We start from the raw sequence: 25,725 nt of genomic DNA, 5'->3' as shown, positions 1-25,725 counted from the left end.
GCAATGAAAACCTTAGAGGGAGATGGAAGGTGTTGGTTTCTTCCAGGCAGAGCGCATTGGGTGCAGATTTGTATTCTCTGTAAGGTTAACCATTAGAACAAAACACTGGTGTCTTTTTAACATACATAATTCTGTAGCCTTTCAAAGAAAGAGTAAAGTAAGCAATGATAAAGAGAAAGAAACTTGGACTGCTGGTGACACTTAAGGACGAACACGTATCTTCTCTGTAAAAACATTCACCTACAATTCCCCATGTAATTTGATCAATACTGTTCTCTCCACTGTGCAGTTTTGTGCCATAAAGCAAAACGCAACACTAGAGTTGCCATTTACTATAATTTCTTTAAGATTAGGAAGTCCTATTCCACGAACCATTTCTGGGTTGGGGAGCTTCATTTCTTCTGAAATATATTGTTATGATTTGCTACCCTCTCTGTAACGCAGCGTTCACAGGTGATCAGCCCTGGTGAGCTTTGGCCCCACTGCCTACGTGGCTCTTCCAGCACTGGACTGGCCCTGTTGTGATTTGGGGCTGCCTTTTGCAAGCCAGGACTTGCACTGAAGGCTGGTTACTCTAATGATGGGTGTGGTGGTATTTGACATGTCAAAATTCTTGGATCTTGTTCTAAATGGAAACTTGCTTTTGAAAAACCTCATCGCTCCATACAGCATGTTGGTTGCTTTCTTGAGCAGCTCTAGCTCTGCTGTAGGTTGTCGCTAAAGTGAAGGCAACGTAGAATGGACCACATGTAACACATGTTCTCTGCTTTGGTGAGGCTGTGCTGATTCACACCGTGTTTTGCAGTCACATCAAGTCCCATGCAAATGGTATTAAAATTCTGGATATGGTTATAGCATCTCCTTATCCCATAAGTGAATCATTTAGTTCCTACTGCCACTTGCGGAGAAGCTACCATATCTGGCTCAAAAAACTTCTGGACTTCAGTGAAAAAATATCTTTCTTGCCATGAACTGAAATCCCAGTGTGTGTGTGTGTGTGTATGTGTGTGTGTGTGTGTATGGGTTTTTTTTCTTTCCCCCTTTAGCTATAGCCTATGAATGCTTTCTTTGCTGAGTCTCCTATAGCACTCGTGTCGTTTCAGACCTTTTCCTCAGTGTTCAGACTGGCTGTAGTTTTAGAAGCACTTTGGCAACAGAGAAATCAAGGTGTCAAGAGGCTTCATTCTCTCTGGTTCGTTCCCTTGGCAAAAGTTGAAAGCTTGTGTATTTTGAGGCAGAAGCGGTGCTGTTGAAAGCCCTGACCACAGTGACAGCAGCAGAAAGAAGAGGCTTTTTAAAGGAGTCTAACTTGGCTTTTTAATGGTGTTCGTCCTTGTGCAAGGTTTCCAGAGCTGCTGTAACTATGAAATAACGTTCTGTAGCCATGGTGCAATAGATTACTCTTCCTGAGGGCAGAGCTGAAGGAAGGAAAAGAAAACAATTTATTAATATCATGGAAAGTGGAGAAGAGCTCAACAGGTCATCCTGTGAGTGCTCCCATCCCCTGGGAGACATTACCAGCACTGCTGCATTTCCCTTCTGGCTGTTCACACCCACTTATGAGACAAATTAATATATTTCAGCTGTCTTGGGCATGCTTACATAGCCAGGATCCTAGCAAAGAGATTGAGCATGATTTCAGTTCAAACATATAAGAACCCAGACTTTCTGCTTTTGTTCCCTCTGCTGGCTGTACACTTAATCAATGAAGTTTTGTATTGAGTCCTATTTTGATTACATGGTGAATGAGGTGAGAGCAATGTCATGATTTACAAGACTGGGAAGAGAAACAATTAGATATTATGGGTATAAAAAGGGAAGAAGGGCTTTACATGAATCAAATGATAATATTACCGATTCATTTATCAAGTGATGAAAGTGTCCTGTGAAGTAGGAGGCGAACGTGTCTGAACAGCACAGGGTGTAAAAAGCAGAAAGCAATTTAGAAACTATCAGAAGTGCTTGGAGTGTTTGTGTTGCAATATTTTTCTTCTGTAGGGCAGTGTTACAGGAAAGTCTGATTCAAATTATTCCAAACGTGCATCCCTAGCACCATCCTGAGCTCCCACAGTAAACCTCAGAAGACAATGTGAAAGCAGTCCAAAACAGCATGGGGATTTCAAGGTACTTGAACAAGAAGTCCCTGAGCCAGAAGGCACTTCTCAATGATAGCATTATGTGATGCTTCAACAGAAAAAAACAATGGTACAGCAGATTTCTGAATACACCAAACTGAGCAAGTAAGAAGCCATAGAAGACTTGTCAACCAAGTCACATTATAAGGGAAACCTAATGGGACCTTTGAAAAATTAGACGATGTTCTATAAACATATTACCTAGTAAACTCACAGGAAACTTTTTGAAAGAAATTCCATGAGAGTTGGCCTGTGCTGAAGAACAGTGGAAAACAAGGTAGTCTTTGTCAGAGAATAACCTAAATTATACCAATTGGGCTCTACAAGCCTTACTTTGATTTTCAATAATCTAAGAAAAAGCACATTGAATGAAATATCTCTTAAGTATCCAGAATAATGGAATTGTGAGCTGTGGGAGTTTATTGCCTAATGGCTAGTGTTCCCATATGTGCTCCATTTATCAGCTAGATCTTCAGAAACCTTGCTGCAGCATCAGTGCACGCTCATTTGTGCTGAACAGCCATGATACTTAACGCTCATCCCAGTGGCACTCTAATTAGCCATAACCTCTTTCCAGCCTGAAATGTTTCAGTGGCGCCTGCCCTTTGTTTCCCACTCCTGGCCATGTTTTCTGTTCAGTGTGACACACTCCTTCCTTGAGCAGTCCTCGGGTTTTGGTTGACACCTCCTTTGGCTTGTTTGGAAAGGTGAGTGCATGGACAGAGCCTGCACACACCCTGTGCTCCCCAGGAGCAATGTTGTAGCAGAGGGACTACAGTCCCCCTGCAGCTAGGGTGAGCCATAGAAGAGAAATACAGGCATTGTTTGATGCAACAACAATGGAAGAGACTGTTAATTAGCTGTTAATTAGCAGTTAATAACCACATTCTATTTTAAGTAAAAGTAAAAAAATGCATAAGCGAAAAATAAGATTCTTCCTTGAAGGTATTGTGACCCAAATGGACACAAGAAAGGAGGTGGGAAGATCTAAGGTGCCTTTGAAGGTCAGGCAAGGATTCAGGCTCTGTATCCTGAATGTACATGCTGTGTCGCCCTGCAGTAGCAAACCCATTTCAGTGAGGCTAATTCATATTTTGTTTCTAAATCTGACTGTGAAACTTGTTTGTGTAGGTTTAGGTAACTCTAATGATGACATAAATCTTTCAAGGGATCTGGCAGATCACTCTGACAGCTGGGGATCGCAGAGGCCTTGTAGCTTTGCTGATCTTGAGCAGTTAACGTAATTTTCTTGAACATTCATAGCTGAAGTCTTCAAGGTCCCTCTTGGGTTGCCAGAGCAAACAAAAAAGGACCTTCCCCCTCCTACCCTTGGTATACGAATACCACTATCATCTGATGTGCATTTTTGTCCTGAGATATGAAGCAGTTGTCACCATCTGATATTTGATTACCAGCTTTACAGAACACTCAGTGTATTTGGGATGTAGCATTAGCTTTTATATTCCAGCCCCGCTCCCCCACCGCCCCGCAATGGGATGCAGAATGCTCTGTGCATCCCTGTAACGAGAATTAATGCAGATGGTCTCATGTTTGCCCAAACTGGGACTTCTTGTGCCTCTGATATACCCCAATACTGAGCACACAGATGCCACCAGAGATGCTGCTTTGGTGACAACACCCTTGTTGTGTGCTGAGAAGGAGCAGGAGCTTTATGGGGCTGCTCATGTAACCCAGCGTGTTTCTCATGGGAGCAGCACCTCTGCGCCAGCATGAATGGGTGCCCAAAATAGTAGAGAGTAAAAGCCTTCACTGCAAAGGATCCTGATCTTTCTATCCTCTTTAGACTCATTGTATCCCGCTAAGAAGCTTAATTAACACACTGCTTGACGGGCCTTGTCAGACTGAAACACAGGCTCTACAGCGTTTAACATGGGGGCCATGGTCTTCCCTGGGAAAAAGGGCGAAATGTAAATGAAAATTAATAAAATGAAAAATAAAATTAATAAAACCCAAGATGCTTTATGGATGCAAAAAGAGCATGGAGGGGAATTCGTTGTTAAATTGGACACCAAGTCTTAAAAATATGGATAACTGCAGACCTGGGTGTGAACAGCTCAGAACAGTGTTAGCAATAAATTGTTTTCAGTAACTGAAAGCAGCTGGGGGTGTTTGAAAAGCAGCTGAGGCTGCTGCTTCTGTGTTGGAATACAACAAGCACATGGATCAGAGCTGGTGCTAACGGTGGGATGTGCTCTCCCCAGACTGGCACAGTAGACGGGGAGAGGTGAGCAGCAGCAGAGAGAGCTTCATTATCCTGTATTCACCTCTGATGACCACAGGACTGGAAAATGGCAAGAGGTGAGAATGTTAAAGCCTATAAATTGGCGTCGTAATAGGTGACAGAAAGAGGCATCAGGTGGCTTTAATTAGAGGACAGATCCTGTACGGCTTCTGGTTTTAAAGGCAGAAGGCATTGCGGTGTTTCTGGCTTCGGACTGCCTTCAGCTGTGCTCGCCCTAGCTGTGCCATCCCTTCAGAGGCTCTGCTGGGAAAGGAGTGATTCGTTTTGTGTGTGCCTGCGTCAGTGCTACGGAGAACGCATCGCCTGTTTGCCTTTGAGTGCAGTGGCTCTGGAATGATGAGATGAACTAACGTGTTCGCTGGCAAGAGCAGCTATGAAAGCTCCAGTGATCTTTATTGATATTTCCAAATTAAAACTCTCAGCATTATCTCTCTCCCTGTGTGTGACACCAGCAGGCTGATGAGGCACAGTTTGCCTTCAAGGGGGTGGATGGGCTGTACTCTGCTCTGCTGCGTCTCACCCAGGCAGCACTGATGCTCTAGCCCCTTTTCAGCATCCCCCCTGTGCTCACCAGCACCCTATAACCCAACATGAAGGTCGCATCCTGCTCCAAGAGGGCAAGAGCAAACATGACACTCTAATACGTGGGTTTTCCGATCTCTGGCCTTTCTACACCAGAAGAGGAGGATCTCAAACTGGCACTGTGGTGTTTCATCAAGCTACTTGCAAGTAAGGGGAGCAAGAAATGCACAAAAGTGCAGGTTTTCCCACATAATAGAAAATCAACATTCAACAAAATTTCAATTAATATTTGGAAGAACATAAATGAAATAGTTAAACACATCAGCTTTGGGTAGTTGTCTATCTGCTGCACTCACTCTTAATTGCAAAGTGGAAGAGCAAACCTATTTTACTGCTTGGTTTTGGGCTCTGGTTCTACTGGAATCGGAGCTTTCTCTTCCCATCTCTCTGAATTTTCAAAAAGCACTGTTGCATATTGATTCAGCTACAGGCGACAGACTTCTTAGGCAGACAAACTCAAACAATAACACTGATGTTCAAAAAGGATTTTGAAAATTAATTTTTAATATGTGGCCTCTGCTCTGATTTCTCTGTGCTAGTCTAAACCCGCCGGTATAAATAGCTTCACTGACCTGAATGGATATTTTTGGGTACAGCAACAAAAAAAATCATTGCCTCCTATTGGAGGTAAGTATTTATTTAGGTATTATTTAATATCTGCAGATTTCTTCCCTTTAAATTTACATAGATAACTGTCTTTCAAAAGAGACTTCTCAGAAAGGAATTTAGGGGCTAATGTATTTTGGTTGATTTAGATTTTCACTCCTCTGCGTCTGAGCCTGCCTCGCTGATGCCGTATCTGCTGGCTACCATCGTCTCTACAGCGGGTCAAACAAGAGGTGACATTTCTGTGCAAGCCCAGATGAGAACCAAAGCCTGCTGCAACCTCTGGATTCCTTCATTAAAATACGACCCTGAAAACTGCTCAAGGCAGTTTTGAGTTGCTAAATCATTACACTAGGCTTGCACCAAGAGAGCGTGTCTTTCGACTGTGTGGAGCAAGACAGCTGATTTGCAGTGGAAAAAAGACAGAGGGACCCAGAATCTTTTTGCTCTAACTGTAAATATTGACAGCAAAGCCAAGCCAGGCTTTTATAACGTGCAGACTGTGCCAGGAGCCAGCTCGGTGCAGCTTAAGTGACAGCTTTTCTACACAGGTTTCTCTCTGATGAGAGTCTATAGACTTGAGCCCCTTGGTCTTTTCTGTCCCATAAGGTTACAGGGCTTCCTGGCAATAATTAAGCCATCGCAATAGCCTAGTTTCCTAAAAATACAGATCTACAGGCTGAAAAATAATTAATGCATAGGCAGAATGTACATGGTAAAGACTAGAAAAAGACGCTTCAGTTTGCTCTTAACACTAGTCTTGCACTTGAAGGTTTCATTGCTTTTTCCTTAGGTACCTATATGTGTATGTAGTTATCGAATTGCTATTAATGTCCAACTGAAGTTGGACAATGAAAATTGCCATAAATTTTACAGTATGTTTACATTGTAACAAGTTTTATAGAGGTATCATTATTCATCATGCATTCCAACAGAAGTATGGATCTCTTCCAATTTAATTTTCTGAAGTTCGAGTTTGCAGCTGGGTCACTCCTGGTGTAATTTGGGAAATGCATCTCCTAAGGCTGTAGATTGGAAGAGCAACATCCCGGCTGTCACTGCCACCCATCAGTTACCACACCGGGGACTGAGAGCAAAGCTTCTGAATCCCTTTCTGTGGGCACAGCAGCATAGCTAGCTTCATAAATTTTGTTGCAAGGAGCAATAATCAATACTTCATGGTTAATGACGCAAAACTGAAATTAGTATAGATTTTATGTCTCCTTCTCTTCCCAATTATGCAAACATTACTATGCCCCTTCTGTAGTTGCCTAATATTACAGCTTTTATAAAGACTGCCCTGTGATGTTTAATTGAAAGACTGAATAGTCAAAGATGTCACAACCAATTTTGGGGTTTACTTTTTTTTTTTTGTTCAGTCTTCACCCTGAGGTTAATAGAAAACGATGTCAAACACCAGAAATGATTTATGTAAGTCATGCAGGTTTTGTCACCCAGAGCTATATATAAAGTCAATTGCAAATTGTTTTCCCATTCTAAATTACTGTACATAGCTCTAGGATATGCTGAAAAAATGACCAGAGGTATAGCATGGGAGAAGAAAAGGTTATCTTCTGCACTCTGCTTCAAAGAAAACAATTTTGAAAGTTGCTTCGTTTTAGTCTGCCAGAAGAGGATGTTCCTCCAAGCAGGCCACAAAAAAAGGAAGGCAAAAATAAAAAGTTTCACAACTGGATTATTTCCAGTGGTGGATGAGTGGAAGGCAGTGGCCAGGCCTCCCAAACCACACACAGTTCTTTCTCAGCTGCAACGTGTCCACAAAATGGTGCTACAATTAGAGACCCAGAGGGGCAAAGACTGGGGTAAGGACTGGGGAAAAATCTGACTTGTCATCTTGACTAATCTAGTTTATGCATAAAACATTTTGCCGTAATAGTCCCCCAAAGGCTGGGAGGAAATGAAAGCTGTTTTAGGATTAAATCAGCTACCAACTGCTATCTTGTTTCATGTCGAACAGGGCAGAATCTTGTACAGGATTAAAAAGCACCACGTAAAATTTCTCTTTCACAAAATCGGCTTTATTTGGGGAAACAGAAAGTGGAGCTGGCTGATCTGTTGTACTCCTGGAGATTGCAATAGTCTTATTGGAAACAAAAATCCGTGATTCATCCCCAGGTTGGATAAGATATACAAGAGGAAAATATCCTTGTTTTGCCTTTTTAATGTTCTTAGCCTTCCTGGGAATCCTGTATCTGTGTGCAAGGTAGGTGGGAAGTAAGTTACCCTCCTTTCTCGCTCTAACTAGCTTTTGCTTTTACACTTGATTTCAAACTCAGTGAGCTAAAAGAAGTCATGAGTTAGCATATTTCTGTTTTGCATAGACTTCTCACTTTCTGGTGTTGTTTAATTATCAAACAGTTGATGTACAACAAACCTGAAGGCACATCCCTCTGTCTCAGGATGGTGATGTTCTTTGCATTGCATCACAGGGATGCACTGTGGGGGGTTCAGTGTTCGCTTGTCAGGCCAGCTTTTAAGGAGACTGGGCATGTGTGCTCTGTGCATGAGTGTCTGAGCAATGCCAGGGCATTCTGTGCGATTGTACTCTGAGAGGAAATGGAAAGTTTAACCCAGGAATTGCACCTCCTGGAGCACACGCTTCATTGCAACCACCCCACCCCTTTACTTTTACCCCTTCTAAACAATAAAACTCTTCCAGCCAGATACAATTCTGGTTTTTAAGCCATATTTCTGTGCTGAACACCATGGATAGAATTTTACTGGGACATTAGCATGGATACATGGAACCGCAGCTATGCATCTGCAGTTAAATTTGTGATATCTCTGCTATTGAAACAGGTTCTGATGCAAATTTTCTGGTGGAGGCATCAGGTGGTAAATCTCAGCCTGTGACTCTCTTAATTGTGAGATTCAATACTGTTTGACTGCAGAACAAAGGAAAGTGCCTGAAAGCATGAGCCGATGTTCACTTGCCTCATTCCAAGACTGTCTCCTCTTGAATCAAAGCAGCCACACAATTAAGACCTGAAAGAATACTTTCCTCTTTTGCTCTGCCTATTTCTTTCAAAATTGTGCTGGACATATTGATAACTGTATTGGTTTCTTTGGAGTTAGTTTGGATATCTAAATTTGAAAAAAACCCAGTAGACGTTATCCGAGGGATCATTTGTTTAGTCTTTGATTCACAACACCTTGAGGTTGAGGAGGAATCGCCAATGTCGACCAAGGGCTTCCCATAAGCACATTGAAATGTTTTTTCTCCCCTTGTAGGAAGAACTCAGAAGGCTCCAGCACACCTTGGAAGAGGTCAATGATGGCAAAGACTTCCTTCAAAGGTAAATGTGTGACTTCTGTGGTATCTCACATGAGGTAAAGTGAAATAACTCTTTACAAGGCACCAAGCCCTTTCTGAGGGGCAGTCTCTTTGTTATAGACTATGTTTCTCACTCGATAATATATTAAATATTTAAGGTTTTGCATCTGTCCCATAAATGATCCTTATTTTTAGTTACAGGAGGATAAATACTGAAAACTGCTGCTGACTGAATGATGTAATTAAGTGTCCAATAAAGTCTCAAAATAACTCTTCAGGTTGGGGTCCAATATTACAAATTTTCATGCGAAGGCCTTTCATTCATGTTGCTAGTCCCATCCAAAGCAGTGTCCTGAGATGTTTCATTTTTATCTTTGAGCATTTTAAAATTGCTTTCTCAAAATGATCAGTTTGCAACACCAATTTCTCTGTCATCATTTATTACGAAGAATTTTTTCTTCATTTTCCTGTATGGCTTTTGCTGATGTAATTCATTTTCTACCGGCATTACTATTGTTACTTTCCATTTTGCTCTCCAGCTTTTCAAATGTAGCCCCAGGGATGAAAGTTAATTTAGCAAGAATATCTATTATATTTGCCAGTGGTTTTTTATTTGCAGCGGCTTCTTTGCTGGGTGTGCCTGTCTCTGGAGCTGTGGCATCTGGAAGGTTTAGTGCGAGGACTCAAGCAGGATCCAATCTGGAAACTGGATTCAAATTGGTACTTTTCGTTAACTGTCAAATGGGGCTGAACACAGGGACCCCGATGCCTTCCTCCGAAGACACCAACACCTTATAATAAGCGGCTTTTGTATGTTCCTGTCAAAATTTCTAAATTAATTCATAGAGATTGCAAAAACATAATGCTGAGACACATTCAACACATTTTCTTTTCTTTTCTCTAGCCATCAGCTTGCCATGGATGAAGAAAATAATATTGGAAAATATCGTATCAACTTACAGCCTTTGGAATCAAAAGTGAAAATGTAAGTAATGAAGAATGTTGTTTCTGCCTTTAAATGCATCTGAGTTTGTCCAATTCCTAAACCGCAGAACTCAGACCATATCCATCATGGATTTCTGAGTAAGTATTAAAAAAAAAGCCTAGATTTCACAAGGTAGCTAAACCCTTCTCTAACTTTAACCATGCAAATATTCTCTTTGAGTTGAGTTTTAAATGCTAAACTTCAAATTTCACTAATTTTGTCATTTCCTCTGTGAAAGCAGAGACTATTTGAGAATCTGCTAAACTTTTCATATATACAGAGAGCATAGGGGAGCAGGGAAGTGCAGCACAGAGAAAGCAAAAGTCTCTTTAGTGGTATTTTTCAAATCTAACTCGAAGCTTGGTTAAAGCTCCCCAGGTGGCTCACAGGGCTCCTCCGCAAGAAGCGGTCCTTGGGTTTGCATGGGAGTGTAAGCCTGAGAGAATCAGGGATGGGGATGCAGCACACTTATAGCTCTAAGGAAGCCGGGTTTTACTGGAAAGTGAGGCAGTTGCTAGCACTCAGCCAAGGCACATAGATGACACAAAGCTGTATCACCTGGAAGGAAGAAACAGGCATTACTCTATTCTGGCAATTATCTCCTCAACTTCCAAATGAACAGTTTTAGCATTTGTAACGCATTTTCCACACAGTTTAACATAGGATCAGTTATTCTAAAAGGCTTGACTGTGCTGCAATACACATGGTAATATTGGCGATATAACTTGGAACTCAGCCACAAGTCTACCAGAGCAGACTCCTCTTGGTGCCTCTTCCAGTGCTGTTCCTCCAGCCCTGGTGCAGGAATTAACTCTATACAGCTAGCCCCAACTCTTTGCTGACAGTACCCCTGGACCTCCCAGCAGACAATGAAAGTTTAACGTGGCTCCACTTACATCAAAAAATATCAACGTCTTTATGGTGAAGCCCCCAACTAATTCACGGCAAAATTCTGTGATGTCAGGCACAACTTTACACAGAGTTCTATGCTTTGCCACATTGCCTACTGAATTTCACTTCCAGTTGAAAAGCTACAGCTAACTCGCTGTACAGGATGTTAAAATATTAATGCTATATTAAAATATTAAAAAGACATGAAGTTTCAAATTAAAATCCTGCCAGCATCTTTTAGTCATGCAAATATAAACCAGATGAAAGAATAATTTTTTGAGAACTTTCTAGAAGGGTAGTTATGACTTAACTTGGCTATGTTCTTAAGCTTTAAAATAAAAAGTACGTATAAATATAAATACGTGAATACTACTTGTATGTATTATGCAGTAAAACGTGAACTGAAACAATGCAGAGTGTAAATGCTTGAGGTGCAAATATGTGTGTGGTTTTTTTTAAAGCAAAATAATTTTATTGAAAGCTCTTCCTTGCATACTGTTATTTGGGAGCTTTGGTAGATTTTCCTGTCCATTTTAAAGCTCTTATGTGAAAACAACTCAGGCCTTAAGCTAAGGGGCCAGTTCTGAAGTGCACTAATCCTGGTGAGGCTGTAACGGATGCTGTTTCTGACCTCGTACCCTTCAAAAGAATAACAAAATAGATATGTTTTAGTTTCTCAATCTTGAGATGTTCAAAATACTACATGTGTTGGGAATGTTATTCCTTGACCAGAATGAGAAATTACATGCCAAGAGGCACTGCTTCCCACTGTTTTGAGTTTCCAGCACTATTAGCAATCAGTGAGAAATTGTCCTGGTGTTGAGTTTCGTGCTGTGAAGTCAAGAAGCACCATTTTCCTGTTGGAAATATTGGTGTGTGATCAAATGCCCTTTTTCAGCAGTGTCTGGGAGCTAAATTATTTTCTGTGGCATGGAGATGGGAGCAGAAACGATATCTTAACTATCAAAAAGACGAGGTAAAAAACCCTATTACAAAGTAAATCCACGTCAAAGGTTTTGAACCCATTGGTTCAAACTATGAAGCACATGGTAAGGTGTCTTCAGGAAGGAGCATTGCCCTCTGCATTGCCCTACAGTGAGGATATCATGGGTGGGAGCAGGACCAGGAGGGGTTTGGACAAGGGACTCCTCCCAGGAAGCCCCACAGCAGCAAGACTGGGTGCTGAGTGTCCCAAGCTCTTCAGGAGCAGATGTTGGGAGGAGTGCCGGCTCCCTCCTGCTCCCTGTAGACCCACCTGGACAGAGCAGCACAAGTGATTCACACCGTTGAGAACAACTTAAGCAAAGGTCAGAGTGCTCTACCTGATTAATAGAGACACTGAAAGTTTAACTGACCTGACATACCAGTGAATAAACTCTCAATTGCTTAAAAATCTTAAAAGGTGCCCTTTCTTGCTCATCGCACTGCAATAACACAGCCAAGGCTCGGGTCAGAATTTAGCTCTGCTTTTCTAGAGTTCTCAGATCATCTTGGTGTGACATACTTCGTGTTAATGCCATTACTATTGTAAACACAGTTTTCATACCCGGGATCCCTCACTGGTCTCCCTGGCACCTTCAGAAAGGAACGGCTGGTCCGGCACTGCCACCTGGTGAGAGATACCCTGGTGACCGGTCGGTACAGAAAAGGGGATTTCTTTACAGAATTTCTTATCAGATTTGAGAAACTTCATCAAAGTTTAGAGTTTGGAAGCAGAGCTCCTACCATAATCCCCATGCATTGCTCTGGAGGAGGTTTTAAGTCTCCAGCTAGCTAGGATGGAGGAGACTTTTAAGGGTACTGGTCTGGCTCTGAAAATCCAACCATATCTACTTTATAGTCTGAAAGCTGATATAAGACTTTGAAGGCTGTTCATACTTTTAAACAGGTAATTGCATTTTTTTCTTTGCAAGGTGTAAGAGAGTTGCTGAGTTATGTATAGTATCAAATTTAAAACACTGTAAGTTTAAGGATCTGAAGTAAAGAATTACGTCTACTGAAGTTCTCAATTTATATTAGCAGTGGCTAACGTGAGACCTACAGAGGGTAGTTATGTGTGATTATTAACCAAGGAAAACAAAGCGCACAAAAAGAGAAAACAACCAAAACCCACCTCTTCAAATGAAGATATATATTTCAAATCCTTTTTGTTGCTGCATGCCATGTCAACCCTGTGCCTTGATGTTTGTCATAGTATCCAACGAGCATGGCGTGAGTACCTACAGCGCCAGGACCTGCCACAGCATGACCAGCTGGACAAGCGCAGTCCGTCGCCACCATCCCTCTCCTCGGACAAGATGAGCAGGTCCATCAGCATGAACACCTTTTCTGACAGCAGCACACCAGTGAGTACAGTGTTGGGGCCTATTTTCCCATTTGATGCTTTTTGTTGGGTACCTTTCTAGGACTTGGGATGAACGAAAGCTAAATTATGGGCTTATCATGAAAGAGGGATTTTTAGAGGAGTGGTGGTGTCTGAAATCAACCTGCAAGAAGAGTGACTCTTGTAGGTACAATTGAATGTGTGACTATGCACGTTAAATGTGGATCTCGGCAATACCGTGTATTGGGCACAGTAGATATTAGCAGTACTCTTGATGGGAAAAGGTGTTTCCAGGTGGTATTGTGTTCTACTGAAGAAAGCAGAGATCTTCACATGTGTTCTCCGCAAAACCAAATTGTGATGGTTTTCCCACAAATAAATGTGGTTTGTGGTGTTGTTTTGTTTTGTTTTTCCTAGGGGAGACTTAGAAGTTCATCTAGGTATTGGAATTTAAATTTGATTTTGGAATAAATAGTGGTGTCACCTTGCAGACTCGGTGACTGGAGACTGTATTTCTCTTTTTAAGGTGACTTTTAACTAGAAACCCAACTAGAGAGCCCTTTCTTTTTGGAAACAAGTGGCTTTGTGACTGTCTCTGGAGTGGGATTTTTTAGGTCGATAAATCAGCAGACAGATATAGAGCCTATAAATATCGCTTTCAGCTTTGTGACAGAATGTATTGATTTTGAGGAAACTGTAGCCTAGAGCACATGAAACAATTCAATAGTTTTCAAAAAAAAAAAAACCCCAGCAGGAGATAGAAGTTGCACTGGTATGTGTTAGAGCAGCTAAAGAAAGGCAAGATGTGTCTCACTGTTCAACCGAGGTATGCGGGATAAGAGGGGAGAAAATAGTTTGGATCTTTGCTAGGAGCGCATGTTGGTCGGCAATAGGAAGCTCTGCTGCCAGTCATAGGACAGCATTTGGTGGCTATTGAGTTCTCTACAAAAGTCTAGAGATCATTGCGAGTGGGGTTGTTAAAGTCAATGGAGCCTCTGTGCAAGGAAGAGATGTTTGTTAGTTTAACTCTGCCTTCAGCTGCAGAGCTGGGCAAGGTCAGCTAATGGGAAGCACAAGGCAGGCTCACAGCCAACAGAGCTTTTTTTTTTGCTAAGGACTGTGATCTTGGGACATAAAAGGATAATTTGACTCTCTCCTCCGTTGAACCAGGTTCAGGTTGAAGGTAGGTGAGCTGTTCCCAGCAGCTGTTATTTTTGTGACACCATGGTTAGCCGGATTTGACAGCTTTTAATAAAATATGACTGAGCGCACTGTTTTATTTTTAGAGGTCTGGTGCTCACAGCTGGAGACCAGGATGATAAATCCTTGGGTTATACGCTAATATCTCATGTATGAAACGAGTTAAATTCCTCTAATGAGAGATGTAAATTTGCATATGAATGTTTCACCTGGAGCCCGGCTGCCATGCGGGAGCGCTGAGCAGCCACCGGCCACCACAAGAGGTCCCTCATACCCTGCGCATGGGGCTCCTGGATGCTCTCAGAGGTTCTCCAGCAGTGTAATCTAATCTGGGCAACCATACGTTGTCGATGTTTTTGAGGGGGTAAAATTATTGCCTCTGGGAGTTATATATTTGTGGGAAAACGAATCTTGGATACTAGATTTGCTACTTTAATTTGTACTAATGCAACACCTATTCTTCTCAATTCTGCATCCCACTTGTTTAATGCAAAGGAGGATTTGGAATATTTTCTTACATGTCTCAAATGCCAAGCCTGCCAGTATCTTTGAAAAACCAAGGAATGTTTCTGAAAGCAAAGGAACCCCTGTAACTTTAGCATGACCTCGATTGTTGCAATATCTGAGGCTGTGAAGGACTCACACTTCTATGTGCAAATGATCCTCAGCTCTTGGATGAGGCAATGTGACTCCAGGCAAATGTCATTGTACTTTTCAGGGTCCTCACAAACTATTTGAAACTCGACCTACTGATTTAAGACATTTTTCTTTCTGCGTCGGAGTTCTGTGGGGCATCATGAAAGTGCAGTGAGGAGTTGAGCTGGTGCCCTAAGAGAGAAATGATTGAAAGTGTGAGATCTGGTGGGGAGGGACTTTATGGATAAGGTCTGAGAACAACTACTGCCACAAAGCGAAAAGACAGCAATATGGTTCAGGGTAGTTTTTTTTCCTGACTGTTTCTTTAAACCAGCACTGGTCCTGTGTGGGTTGTGGTCTCAGCTTCTGCAGTAGGTGGTTGGGTGCACAGAAATGCGACCCATGCATGTGCACCTTAGAGCTGGCCTGGATCCTCCTTCCTAGTCCTTGGATACATAGGCTAAGGATAGACTTTGATCTAATGCAGTAGTGAGGATGTTTCTGTTTGAGACACATGTGGTTTCCTAATGGCAAATGTCACATATTTTTGGTTTGAAATTGATACTGTCAGGTTCAGGGCAGGGCAACAATAGAGCCAGAACAAAACAGGGACAATTAACCTTGAACTGTTGACATGTGAATGGGAGCATAATTGATTGTCTTAGCCAAATAAAGACTTGGGCAGAATTAAGTGCACCATTTGGACTGAGCCACATTTTCTGCTCAGGTGTAAGTTAAACTTAAGGACTAAAAAAACCCTCCAAGCAGAGAAACTGCTGCTGGACCAGTCTGTAATTTTACACTCTCCTGAAGCTGTGTTTACAAGACCTAAGCTGGAAGCAGGAGAAGAGACTTGGGGGATAAACAAGCGGTCAAACACACCCATTTGCCAAATCCTCCATTTGGCCCATGTTCTAGAAGTAGACCTTTGAAAAGGAGGGCAAATTAATTATGATGCAATTTATTTTGTGTTAGCAGTGCTGCTAGTACCCTAATATGCCTATTGCTAATCTTTGCGTCAAAGTATGCTATGCTGAGTCCTCCAGGTTCCTCTTGCTGTCTGGCAATTTTCCTCTGAAAAATTTGGAGAATGAAAGTCAGCCTGAAATTTGTACTCATTGGGGGTTTTCTCATTTCTTTTTCAAAGAGGTAGAAAACAACTAGGATGTTAAAATATGTTAGCAATAAGCACTGATGGAGATGGGAGAGAAATTCATGAGGTATTTTGAGAAACCACTGTCTCAACACAGCCACTTAATTCAGCTGAAGTCTAATCCTGGTTTTCAATTTCCTTTCTCAGCACGAGCCTCCCAGTGTTCAGCTTTGCTGGGTCCTCATCTGGATCTTACATGCTCCTAAAGGCAAAAAAAAAGGAGTTAGCTACTTCAATAATGAAAAACAAAAAGGATCTTATGCCCTAAAAATAAATGAGGATCTATGGGTTAACAAATGCATGCCGGTGCAGCAAGGATGGGTATTGAAGCCATGTACACCAAATGTCTATTTATACCAGTATGTGGGGCCAGCAGTTGTGGTGGAATTCTGAAATTCTGACTTGGGTAAATAATACCTAAACCCAAGGAATAGGATGCCCAGGGAGGTGGTTGAGTCACCTTCCCTGGAGGTGTTGAAGGGATGGGTGGGTGAGGTGCTGAGGTGCTGAGGGGCATGGTTTAGGGAGTGTTAGGAATGGTTGGACTCGATGACCCAGTGGGTCCTTTCCAACCTGGTGATTCTATGATTCTATGAAAGGTGCCATTTATCTTCCTATATGGTGTGTGGTCGAGTTTCTGATTATTTTTTTTCCCCAAAAAAACCTGAACAATTCTACCTATAGTTCCTATGAAAAAAAAAGATGATGCCAGATATGTCCCACTAGCACGTGGTTGTTGTTATGACCTGTTTTCATGATGACACCATTGTGTCTCTTTAAATGGTTAGGTCAGAGACATAATTTGCCAAAGCCACAGGAAACCTGATAATCCTCACCAGGCAAGGAAAAGCTGCTGTAGGACATACCTGCATCCTCTCGCCCTTCTATAGGTTCCGAGGTGGGAATGACAGAAGCCGAGTCTCCCTGGGGGTCTCTTCTCAGTCTGGGAGCCGCGCTCCCCCTCGCAGCGCTGCCCGGGTCCCTTCAGCACCGCGGACAGCGGCAGCGCAGCGGGCTCCCCGAGCCGGGCCGGGCGCTCGGCTGCCTTTGGAGGAGCCGCTTCCGCTCAGCTCCTGCCCATTCCTACTGACAAAGCCCGTGTCTCTTCTGCCTGTAATGTTCGTTCTGATGTTCAACAGGGTGGTAATAACTGATTGTGTAGAATAATCAGGTTTTTATTGGAGTGGAGTGTTTGAATAAGCTGCTTTTTTACTAAGAAACAGTCTCGTTAGAGCTATAAACGTGTGAAATATGCACTTCCAAATGTGACCGCATGGTTATTTTTCTACCCTTTCTTCATTGGCTGATGTCACAGAAAGTAATTTCCAAGGTCTTCCCCCCTGTCCCCAAGCAGGATTAGCTGCAAATGAAACATAAACCAAATCCACATTAAAGACCAGATTCCTCCTTTGTCTCACAAAAAATACTATTACAATAAAAGAGATGTTACTTCAAGCCAATTACAGCGTCAGCTACCTGGCATTCATTCTCTAGTGGTCAGGTCAATAATATTAAGACCAAGTTGAAAGACAAGAGGCTCTCATCTGAACATTAGGAAATACAATTTTTTCACTGTGAGGGTGACTGGCACAGGTTGCTCAGAGAGACACTGGAGTCTGTATCGTTGGACGTGTTCAAAAACCGTCTGGACATGGTCCCGATTAAAGTGCTCTAGGTGGCCCTGCTTGAGCAGGGGAGGTTGGACCAGGTGACCGTCAGAGGTGCCTTCCAACCTCAGGCATTCTGTGATTCTGCAAAGTAATGAGTAGAAATTGGAGTGAAATAGTTGGATATGAGGCATAACATTGAATCACAAATACTACAAACAACTGCAAATAAATGTTTGCAGCTCGTTTTGTTCATACTTAGGCCTCTTATCTGGCTGGATGTCTTATCATGTAGCTTGGGGAATTTGGGCTGCAATAAAAAAACATTTCAACTTAGTAAGAATTAGTGCTTAATTTACTGTTTCCTCTTGGGGGGAGGATTCTTTGTAAAGGAGCCAAATAAAAATATGAAAACTGCTTAATTTATTTATAAAAGTTTTAGAGTTTGTTTATACTTTAAAGGTGGCACATACACAGCTTTGCTAGCTTTCACCACTTATCCTGTGTGTGTATAATTCTCTATACTAGAAATCTGAAATAGTAATCTTTGTATGCAGTTGCTACTAAAATCCGTAACTACTTGCGGTGGGCAGAATTTAAGTGACTATTTTTCATTAAATCATAAAATTTACAATTTGCAAGTGCTTATAGTGTGCGGGCAGGTATAGCTCCAGAAAATCAACAGTTCTGAACATATTCTTTGTAATTTGTGAACTTCTGTAGATGGAACAAAGGAAAAAAAAAATAGTCCTGCTGTTACCACATGCTGCTCACTGAAAATTATTTAAATCTTTTATGGCAGTTAGCTTCCTTTTTGGCTATTACCAGCCCCTTAATAGATGTTATTTTTAAACACTGGGTCTTGTTTGGCTGAAATATATTCCTTTGTTTCAGCATCGGTTACCTTTGGTGATCTGGGATTGCAGTATAGCCTGAGAGTTCAGAAATGTGGAGTTGTCTAAAAAAAAGAGGTTTGGACGATCTCATATGTTTTCATATTTAAGTTGTTCTACCAGAAATTTTCACCCTTATGGCTTAGGAAAAAAATGTCCTGAATGCTTTCTGACATAACATATTTATAAAACTTGTCATCTTTAGCTGAAGTGATCCTTGCTTTGTATGCTGCAATGCAGTGCTATTTATAAGCAAGAAAAAGGTCTAGGTTTAAAACCTAGGGTCCACTCATGGCAGGTTTAAAGCTCCTCTTGACTTGATGTAGCCAGAGCCCACCCCTGCAGGGCCTGTATCTGGGGCTGGGCACTGGGATTTTTTTTGTGTTATTATAAAAATTTGATTTTTTAAAAAACCGTGAAATTTAATATACAGAATTGAAGAGATCCTTTTAGTCCATTAACTGATTCTTTTTTCTCTCACTGATGGAAAGTGATACATCATTCTGCCTGAACATAATTTAAAATATTACATTTCCCAAATAAACCTGCCTTCAATCAAACTACGGCCTTCAAGATTCAAAAGAAATGACTTGAGATAGTCATTCTCAACATTCTGATGGGACTTGGACCCTACGGCTTGTCAGCAGATTGTCCCCATTTGTAGTGAATTGTATGAGTGTCCACTCATTTTGGAGGCTAAGAAAAGTCCTGTGTATTATATACATGAGAATGTCGCGTGTCTTGTCTCGTTGGATTTCACAACCTACTAGGGTTAGAACACTAATATAAAAAAGGGAAAGTGGTAGAAGGCAAAGCCAGATGCCGTCAGGAGTCTTTTCCTCCCCAAACCCCATGCCAGATGGCACACAAGCTGAAAGGTAGGGTTTGCTCTCCTCCCAGAGTCAGCACTGACAGTTACCCAGTAAAACTGAAGCTGTGGTTAGTTGCACCTTGATTCCATCTTGAACCCTAATTGTTGCTCTGATGTAGGATTTGTGACATAATTACACAAAACATGGAGATGTTTAGTTCTTACTAGCTCAGATCAGTGCCTGCCTCTTCGCTTGGTTTCCCTTGGATGCTGAAGCTCAGCTCTAATAGCTGGCTGAAGGTGCACCTAGGAAGGAGGCCAGGTTCATCAACTCTAGTCTTTGGAACATTTCTCCACATTGATAGAAAGAAACTCCTTTTCCACAGCACTTGTGCATTCCCCCACTCCCTTTCTGTTATTTCCTACCCCTGCTTCTGCTTGCTGCCTCCCTGCAGTCACCCACTGCTCACACCCTCCCCCTGCATGAAATTGTGAATATTTTCTGCCTTAATTTGTGTATGGCACAGGGGCAGTAAATTCTCTTGCCACTGCAGGTTATCTCTCTTGGTTAAAATCACAGCCCTCATCTAATGTTTTCCCCCGATACTGTTTTTCCTGTCTTTCCTGTTCTGTTCCTCAGTCCCATCTGCTTCAGCACTACACAAAAATCCTGCCCTTATGTCCTACTTAAAATAAATGAGAGTACAGTTTAATGCATATAAAAAAATGCATTGACAAAATTAGGGTTCCACATTTGGATAACCAAATATAAGTCCAACTTTCCAAAGAAAATCCCTACCTTGTCTGCAACTGAGCCTAGGACAGCTCTGGTATGTGTGTGTCGGGGGGTGGTGTTTGAGAAAAATAGTATTCTGAGAAGTAGAATAGGAATTGCAAGTGGCTTTGTAATTAATTAGTAATATTAATTCCTGTTGCTTTGCCCTTGTTCAAGCTAAGTATTACTTCCCTTGCTTTTCTCTACGGGTGGTATGTTATTGAGAGTAAATATTAAACTATTAGCAGGAATTGTTCAACCATGCACCAATAATGCTCTGTAGCTTTAAACAGACGTGGATTAAGGTAGTACACAGTACAAGCTGGGACTGGAAAACAGATTTTACCTCTGGCAGCAACCAGGCAGTATTAGCAGGAGGCCGATAGTTTGTTTAGGTGGAACTTCACCAGCTAATATAATTTGTGATGATTAGTAGAATGAGATCTACTGCCAAACAGAAAGTGTGACTTGATTCAATGCTTACGAATCTGTGACTCGATCTTACAAAGCATCACAGAGACGTTAATTGTGATAAATGTATTAATGTTCTTAATGATAATAATGTGTTACATATTTACAAACCAAACCTCTATCCAGCAAAATGCTGATGCGTGTGCCAGAAAAATCTCATAATTTTAGTTTGGAAGGCCAAATGAAGAATTGGTATTAGTATTTCTGATTGTCTGGAATGGATTAGTAGAACCCTCATAGAAAAAAAATAATCAAAAACTAAGAGGTTTATAAAATAAGAGCAGATTACACATAATATAAGGGCAGGAATGTAGGACAGAAATATCCAGTTGAGAAAAGACTGAGTGTTGAACTACCTCTGCCACCAAAAGCCCAGTTTACTTGGCCATCCTTCCTCCCGGATACAGTACATTCAAAGCTGCATTAATTTTGCTCAGTGATGTATTACGATTTCATAAATCATAGAATGGTTTGGGTTGGAAGTGACCTTAAAGATCATCCAGTTCCAACCATCCTGCCGTGGGTAGGGACACCTTCCACTTGACTATGTTGCTCAAAGCCCCCATCCTACCCGGCCTTGAACACCTCCAGGGATGGGGCAGCCACAGTTTGGTTCTGAAAGTGAAATAAAAATCTATCTGCAGCTTTTGTGTACTTCTAGATCCCTACACCTGCAAATGATACCTGTCTCAATGACGACTTTCCTCAGGTGTGTCTCACATCTGCAGGAATGAGGAGCTATGGAATTACTTAAGACAGTGCAATCCTAACAAGCACTCCCTTGTGTTTACAAAGTCACACCGAGGAGGAGGTGGAGCATTGGTATGGGGAATGCTTTCTTTTTTCTATAAAGCTGACTTCATGAATCTATGAACAGCAAAGGAGAGAGGGTGTTCAATAGGTACTTACAATGTGATTTCTATGTAATGTAAAAATGTAAATCTTTACATTTGCTCTTGAATACCATAGGTGGAAATATAATTAAAGATGAATAATAATAAAATGAATAATAATAAAGCAAATCCAGCATTGAGATGAAAAGGGCTTAACTAGAAATCAAATATTTAATGATTTAATGAGAAACATTAGTGCTGGTGTGGGCTATGAGATAACATTTGAAGTAGAAACAAATATAATTTTCAATTTCTTTAATTTCCTTCAGATAGTTTCAGGTCTAAACTTTAGCAAACAACATGCAATGCTTCTGGCCTGGTATGACACTTATCTTTTGACTGGCGACTTTATGTAGAAATAGTTCTGACAGTGAGTTTGTGTTTATGTGTGTACATCGATGTAATAATCCAGGATGACTGTATATGTTTAACTCTCTTACAAGTAGTGCCCCATGAGGCTTTTAAATACTGGGATACAAAAGGGCCATCTCAGTTCCTTTCTGCTGGTGGTAACAGAATGCCAATAGATTTCTTTTTCTGTGTGTTGTGTGTATTGAATGTTGACTATTGATGTGATTAGTCGATTTGATACATTGCAGTTTAGCAGCAGCAAAATCAATTCAAAAATTATCTCAATTGATGACAAAATGTCTAACAAGACATTTTTTGAACTATGCTTCTGTGGGAACGTTCATGCTCCTTAAGAGAACTGAAAACAACGATGTTGTACTTCTGGAAAGGGGGCTGCCTTTGATGTGTTGGCTTGCAATGAGGTTACCCTGTTTGGTACTGTTTGATCTTTAAATTGATAGGTTTATTTTAGAACTTTCGCTACCATTTTAGAAGATGTCCCATACATCTGCTGTTTTAGTTCTCTCTGTTATTCTTCTTGTGCAGAGCAGGGCTAGAGCTAGAGGGTTTGGGGGAGGGTGCATTGCTCTACGGTTATTTGCCAGCAGTCTTATGTGCTGGCAGCTGGGGTAGCACTCTCTGAGAACTCGCAAATGCTGTATGCTCAGCAGCCAGTGAGTCTTGATGATGGTATTTCCAGCCTCTTGGGGAGTGATCCCTTTTCTGTTGAAAATTATCTGAATTTTTAATTCAGTACAGAAAACACCAGGTCTTCTTCTGCTGTTTAGGGCATGCATATAAAATACCAAAATATGTAGTTACTAATCAGACTCTCTGAGATCCCGGCTTTGTACCCTGGGTGTCGATGACAGTTTGAGAGCTGAGCGTGGATGAAGAGAGAATATAGCAGAGCACAACAGACCCGGCTCCTAGGATGTGTTGGGAAGGAGCAGGCCTTGGCAAATTCAAAATATAAAGATCCGTCGTTCCCTATGTGTGGGGACAGTGCTGTGGAAGACAGAGGTCAGATGCGCAGATTTACAGACACAAATATTTTAGCACTGCAGAAAATTAGAATGGCTTTTGAATTGGAAAGAGAAGAAAACCCCAAAACTGCACAGAGATTCTCTGCTGTTTACTCTGACTTGACAGCATCTTGCAGACAACATTTCCGTCTTTCTCTTCCACCTTTTTGGCCACAACTGCTTTTCTCATCTCACACGTGGGGTCTGTTATGGTATTCCTCCAGTGACAGGTACAAATTACTACAATGAAAATAAGATTGCAGAAATGTTTTTCTTTCCAGCAACCCCTGGTTAATTTGGTTAATTAACTGTTTGGTTAATTTTTCCATCAGTTGTGTGGGGAAAGTATATGGTAGTACATCTACAACTCTAGATTATTTGACTGGTTGATTTCCAGCCACGTGTTTCCCCTGAAGCAATTAACTTCACTCACTAGAATTAATTATATTCTGATGTTACTAAAAACAAGGGGAAAATGTAAGAAATCTAACAGACAATACAGACATCATTAGTAGGACCAGAAGGAATTAGATATATAAAATACTTGTAATAAAAACTTATTAGTATGTAGGGAAAACCCTGTTGAAATAGCAAGAGCCAGATCCATTAAATTATATTAGTGGTTATATTGACACTGAAATGTGACAGCAACACTTTAATGATGTCTATTACAGAACAGTGTATCTTTCCAAATACATTCAGTTTATATCCTCCCAAAGTGGAAAGTATTTATTTCTGCTCATAAAATAAATTTTTAGATTAAATATACTGGAAAATGATGTTTTTACCTGAATAAATACTAACTATTTTAGCTATTTCTCTCACTGCTATGAATTTAAGCAGCCAAACAGCAAACATTGTCATGGTCTTTGGGCAATTCTAAATCTATTTCAAAAACTACATTTTTTGAGCCAGCTTGACTGCTTATGCATATGAAATGGCTTCTTAGGGTCGGCTAAAGTTCATTAGTAAGACATATATGATGCTTTAGGAGGGAGAATGTGCTGAACAGTTCTGCCAAAGGAATACGTTTAAGGTATAAGCCCTTATTTTCTTAGGCAATTTCTCTCAAAGTAGTGAATTATTTCACATTGGAGGGAAAAAAAAAAGACATTATAGTTCTAGCAAAGAGCCCAAACTGGAACAACAAGTACCTCCTTGTTAGTGTTTCATTTCCCATCTGCTGTGCACACGGTGAAGGTGAGCCCTGACCACACGAGCACTGCTTTTTAAGAGGAAGATTTGGTTTCCCAGTAGCTCAGCATCCCTCCAGCACCATTCCTCAATATACAGAATAAACCTTGCAGAGAGCAGCAGAACAAGGAAGCTGATGTGATCGGCTGTCCCCAGCACCGTGTAACTAAGCCCAAATGGGCTTTCTATGCATGGGCCTTTAGAAGCCCTGGCTACTTGTTGAAAAGCCTTATTTTTAACATTAAGATGATGCATGAAATTTCCATACAGGAATTATCAAATCTTAGTCATAACTTGAATTCTTTAAGTGCAAATTACTATTTGGTCGGTTGGCCTCTTAATGTTATCTATCTATTTTTCCTTTGGTCAAATTCCAAGAACAAATTACTTTGTAAAATCATCGTGACCCAGACTGTCTGTCAATTTTTCTATTAAAAATGATCATATATTATTTCTCTGTGCCACTAATGTACAGCAGAGAATCATTTCCAAAATGAGATCTTGCACAACTGGGTGCTAATAGTTACAGTTTTGTGAGCGGATCCTTCAGTGAAGTCATAATTTTTCAACTTAAATGGATTAGGACACAATTTTCTAATTTATTTGGTCATTGCTTTGTTTGAGGAGTTACTGTGGATAACGGAGATGAAATTATCACCTGATTTCCCACATTTGGTAACACTTGTCAAGCATACATTGTCACAGATGATGTGGGTTTAAATTGAAGCCCAGCCTTGCACCTTGCCCTCTGTACCATGCATATACGCTGCATACAATGCAGCTTCCCAACATGGAAAGCAGGGAATCAGCAGCACAAGGGGCAAGCAGATGAGGGAATTCTCCATCTTCAAATAATAGAAGGAAATGGACTCCCTAGCTGAAGTTGTTTTGTTCTGAATGGTATCATTTGTCTACACCATGTAAGCTTGTGTCTTGGATTCTTGCGTGGATTTAACATAATTAATGTTACAGCCTTGACTTCATAGAATTTCTTTTAAAATATAGGTGAGGTGACATCCAGCAACATCACATTATCCACAGGATAGCACTTTTATTATTTATTTATGAGTAGAACTCATTACTTTACTGCTTTATTAAACCACTGGGGCTTCTTTGGATTAGTTGCATTGATTTCAGGACTTCAATAAAAAAGAACAGCACAGGATATAAAGAACAACCTTTTGTTGTACTTGAAATCTTTTTTGTCTCATTAACTTTTCTTATGAGGGATGGAGATTGGTATGTTTATTCAGGTCTTCATATTTTCTCCAAACCTCGTATCCAATAACAATATCTTCTAGCAAGGCCACCTGGTTTTATAAAAGGCCTTCAACTTATCTAAGGATAACAGTGGACTTTTGGTGTTCATTCTGTATTATAAATTTCTTACATGGCTTGTTTGACTGTACTATTTAGTTCTCTACTGCAAATGAAACCCATTTGGTCAGTGTTTAGAGCTGAGGGAAGATTGCTGCTTTTCCCAAGGTAAAAGTCTTTGAAAATTTCACATCTGAAGTAGGGTTTGGCCCTCAAAAAAACCCTGATTTTTTTTTAACAGTATATATAGGGTTTTATATATATATATTATATATTATATTCCATTTTGTTTAAACCGTGAGTGCAATCTGAACAGGCT

General features: G+C 41.0%; 1 protein-coding gene across 5 annotated transcripts in view; it reads left to right on the top strand.

The window, feature by feature from the left end:
• Positions 1–25,725, top strand: part of SCHIP1 (schwannomin interacting protein 1) — a 177,400-nt gene that overhangs the window by 40,869 nt on the left and 110,806 nt on the right. For all 5 annotated transcript variants that reach the window (XR_008451226.1, XR_008451228.1, XR_008451227.1 and 2 more), the window contains exons 2-4: positions 8,839–8,903; positions 9,786–9,866; positions 12,952–13,102. Coding sequence is in view for 1 of the 5 variants with exons in the window: in XM_054074370.1 (XP_053930345.1) it covers positions 8,839–8,903; positions 9,786–9,866; positions 12,952–13,102 (297 nt within the window). In the remaining 4 variants the exon portion in view is untranslated. The remainder of the gene's footprint in view (positions 1–8,838; positions 8,904–9,785; positions 9,867–12,951; positions 13,103–25,725) is intronic.

This window comes from Cuculus canorus, chromosome 9, assembly GCF_017976375.1.
Source record: "Cuculus canorus isolate bCucCan1 chromosome 9, bCucCan1.pri, whole genome shotgun sequence".
Taxonomy (NCBI): domain Eukaryota; kingdom Metazoa; phylum Chordata; class Aves; order Cuculiformes; family Cuculidae; genus Cuculus; species Cuculus canorus.
The sequence above is the reverse complement of the archived record's forward strand: the minus strand, read 5'-3'. Positions and strand labels throughout refer to the sequence as shown.